The sequence below is a fragment of the Sinocyclocheilus grahami genome, unplaced genomic scaffold (genome assembly GCF_001515645.1).
Source record: "Sinocyclocheilus grahami isolate Dianchi unplaced genomic scaffold, SAMN03320097.WGS_v1.1 scaffold424.1, whole genome shotgun sequence".
Classification (NCBI taxonomy): Eukaryota; Metazoa; Chordata; class Actinopteri; order Cypriniformes; family Cyprinidae; genus Sinocyclocheilus; species Sinocyclocheilus grahami.
The window spans coordinates 395,465-397,789 of NW_015505603.1; the positions used below are offsets into that span (position 1 = coordinate 395,465).

The 2,325-nt window shown below is 38.7% G+C and overlaps 1 protein-coding gene across 1 annotated transcript in view; it reads left to right on the forward strand.

Annotated features, from left to right (window-relative positions):
• Positions 1 to 286: 286 nt before the first annotated feature.
• The window catches only part of LOC107551461 (peroxisomal membrane protein 11A-like), a 4,700-nt gene continuing 2,661 nt past the window's right edge, over positions 287 to 2,325 (forward strand). Inside the window, exons 1-3 of the mRNA XM_016233073.1 lie at positions 287 to 387; positions 475 to 534; positions 643 to 758. Of these exons, the coding sequence (XP_016088559.1) occupies positions 479 to 534; positions 643 to 758 (172 nt within the window). The 5' untranslated portion in view covers positions 287 to 387; positions 475 to 478. The remainder of the gene's footprint in view (positions 388 to 474; positions 535 to 642; positions 759 to 2,325) is intronic.

A 2,325-nucleotide genomic window follows, 5' to 3' on the forward strand; every position in this document is an offset into this window, starting at 1 on the left:
TAAGACAGTGTGCCTACATACGTTTTATTTGACAACTTTGATTAAAATCAGACTTGAATGGCAGGAACCATGTGATGATGCAATTTCGTCATGACGTAAAATGGAATGGTTTTCGAACAAACTGTTCAAAACAATCGATTCCGGAAAATGAGTCGGACTTCCTATCGCCAAACACTGTCACTCTGCCTATCATAAATCATTTTTAAAGCTTCATCAATTTTAAATCGCCTGTAATTCGTTAGTCCGAAATTGGTTAATTATCTACATCTTAGATGCCTGTGTGTGTTATGTTGCATGAACTTTCACCTCAGTTCCCACAGCCACGCAGAATCGTGTGGATTTGACAGGACATACAGTGACTACACTAACACGGATCTTTAACTTTGAGTATGCATTGCCTTTCGAGCTTTTACTCATTTATTCCTCAAAAAGAATCGCGTTTTGCACAGTGTTGTTGTATACTTTCTGTTGCAGCCACATGGAAACTTTCATCAGCTTCACTAACCAGAGTCAAGGCAGGGATCGCATATTCAGGTCAGTGTCTTTTATCAAAGCTTGTCATCTGTCAAAACAACATTGGATTGAAATTATTTTCCCTTAAAGACGAGCTAGACTATGTCTGAATATTGTATTTGTTTGTAGAGCAACCCAATATGCGTGTGCCTTGGCGAAATACCTTCTGAGAAATGAAGCGAAGAGGAAAGAGCTGGTGAAAAAGCTGCAATTTCTGGAGTCTAATATGAGCTCGGGGCGGAAGCGTAAGAATACACATTTACTGTTACATAAAACAGTCACATACAAAACAAACGTTCTTTAGTCATTCTTGAGACATGGGACAAAACAGGTCCAGCAAGGGTAACTGCTATTAGGTTTAAAAATAAAAATATTTTCAATTTCAAATGTCATGAGGGATTAATAATAGAATGTATTTAGCACAATTATCACCTTCAATTTAATTGTCTCATTATTATAGCAAATCTGTGTTTCTTAAAGGGGTCCTATATGCTTTTTCACTTTTTGAATTTTAGTCAGTGTGTAGTGTGTATGTTTGGGCATACAAAAGATCTAGAAAGTTACAAATCTCAAAGTCCACGCCAAAGGGAGATATTTCGTTTTTAAAAAATCCCTTTTCAAGAACTACAGCGAATGGCTCGTTTGGACTACAGCTGAAAGATGGAGCAAGGGGTGTGGCAGTACTGAAACACCGTCTAAGCTGTTCGCCAATCACAACGCACTGGGACAGCTAACCAATCACAACACATTGTGTTTTTCGGAAAGGCGGACCTTCATCAAAGCCGGAACGAAAGATATTTTAATAATGTAAATTATGTGAAAAATAATGCGTTTTTCGAACCACCAAGCATGAGAACATGTTCTAGTACAGGGGTTCTCAACCTTTTAGGACGTGTGCCCCCCAAGTTGGTCTAATTTCACTCGCAGCACTGGCCTGATCCTTGAGATAGTTTGGGGGGGAAACCCACCTAAAAAGGGTTTAGAACCGCCCCTGGTATAGCGTGCGTAATTATACTGAAACATAAATATATAACCATTTTACCTGATTCAATGTTATGGCTGAGCCTGTTTCTGAGATAACAACATGCCAATCCGTGGTTGGATTTCCGACACGGCTAATCGTATATCATCTTACACTGTCAATAACCGTGACCAGGGTTGCCAGGTTTTCACAACAAAACCCGCCTAATTGCTACTCAAAACTATCCCAAAACTACAAAACGCGGCATGCGGGAAAACCACGGACTTTGCAAAACTGAGCGTGATTGATACTCGCCCAATAGTATGTTCCTGCACAACCGGAGGCTGCAGTTTCAGGACCGCAGTTCTAGGACCCTATGCTTTTGTAACAGCGCCACCTACCGAATCGGATCACTAAAGATGGACGACACGGACAGCAATCAGAGTGAGTAACTTTACCGATTTTCAATTAAGTTTTATTTTTAACCTTAAAACGATGCAAAGTTTAAGTAGCCAACGTGAGAACTGCTAAGAAATAATAATTAATTCCCGATTGCTAGTTTTATTGATTATTATGATGTTCTTAATTCGTGGCCATGATTTAATTCAGCTAAACCTTGTTGACATAATGACTACAATAAGTAAATCTAGCCAGCACATGAATTCAACTTAAAAAGATGATAAAAGCATGTTAATGTGAGATGTGTCAGATTTACCTGTAGCTTACTGTATTAGTGTGAAAACTTGTTTGATACTCATAGTTTTAGCATATTAGTTAAGTATAAATCATCTTTCATAATTAAACTGGGCTCATTGCTTGGTTGCACCACAATATGTGTTATTAGCCTGTCC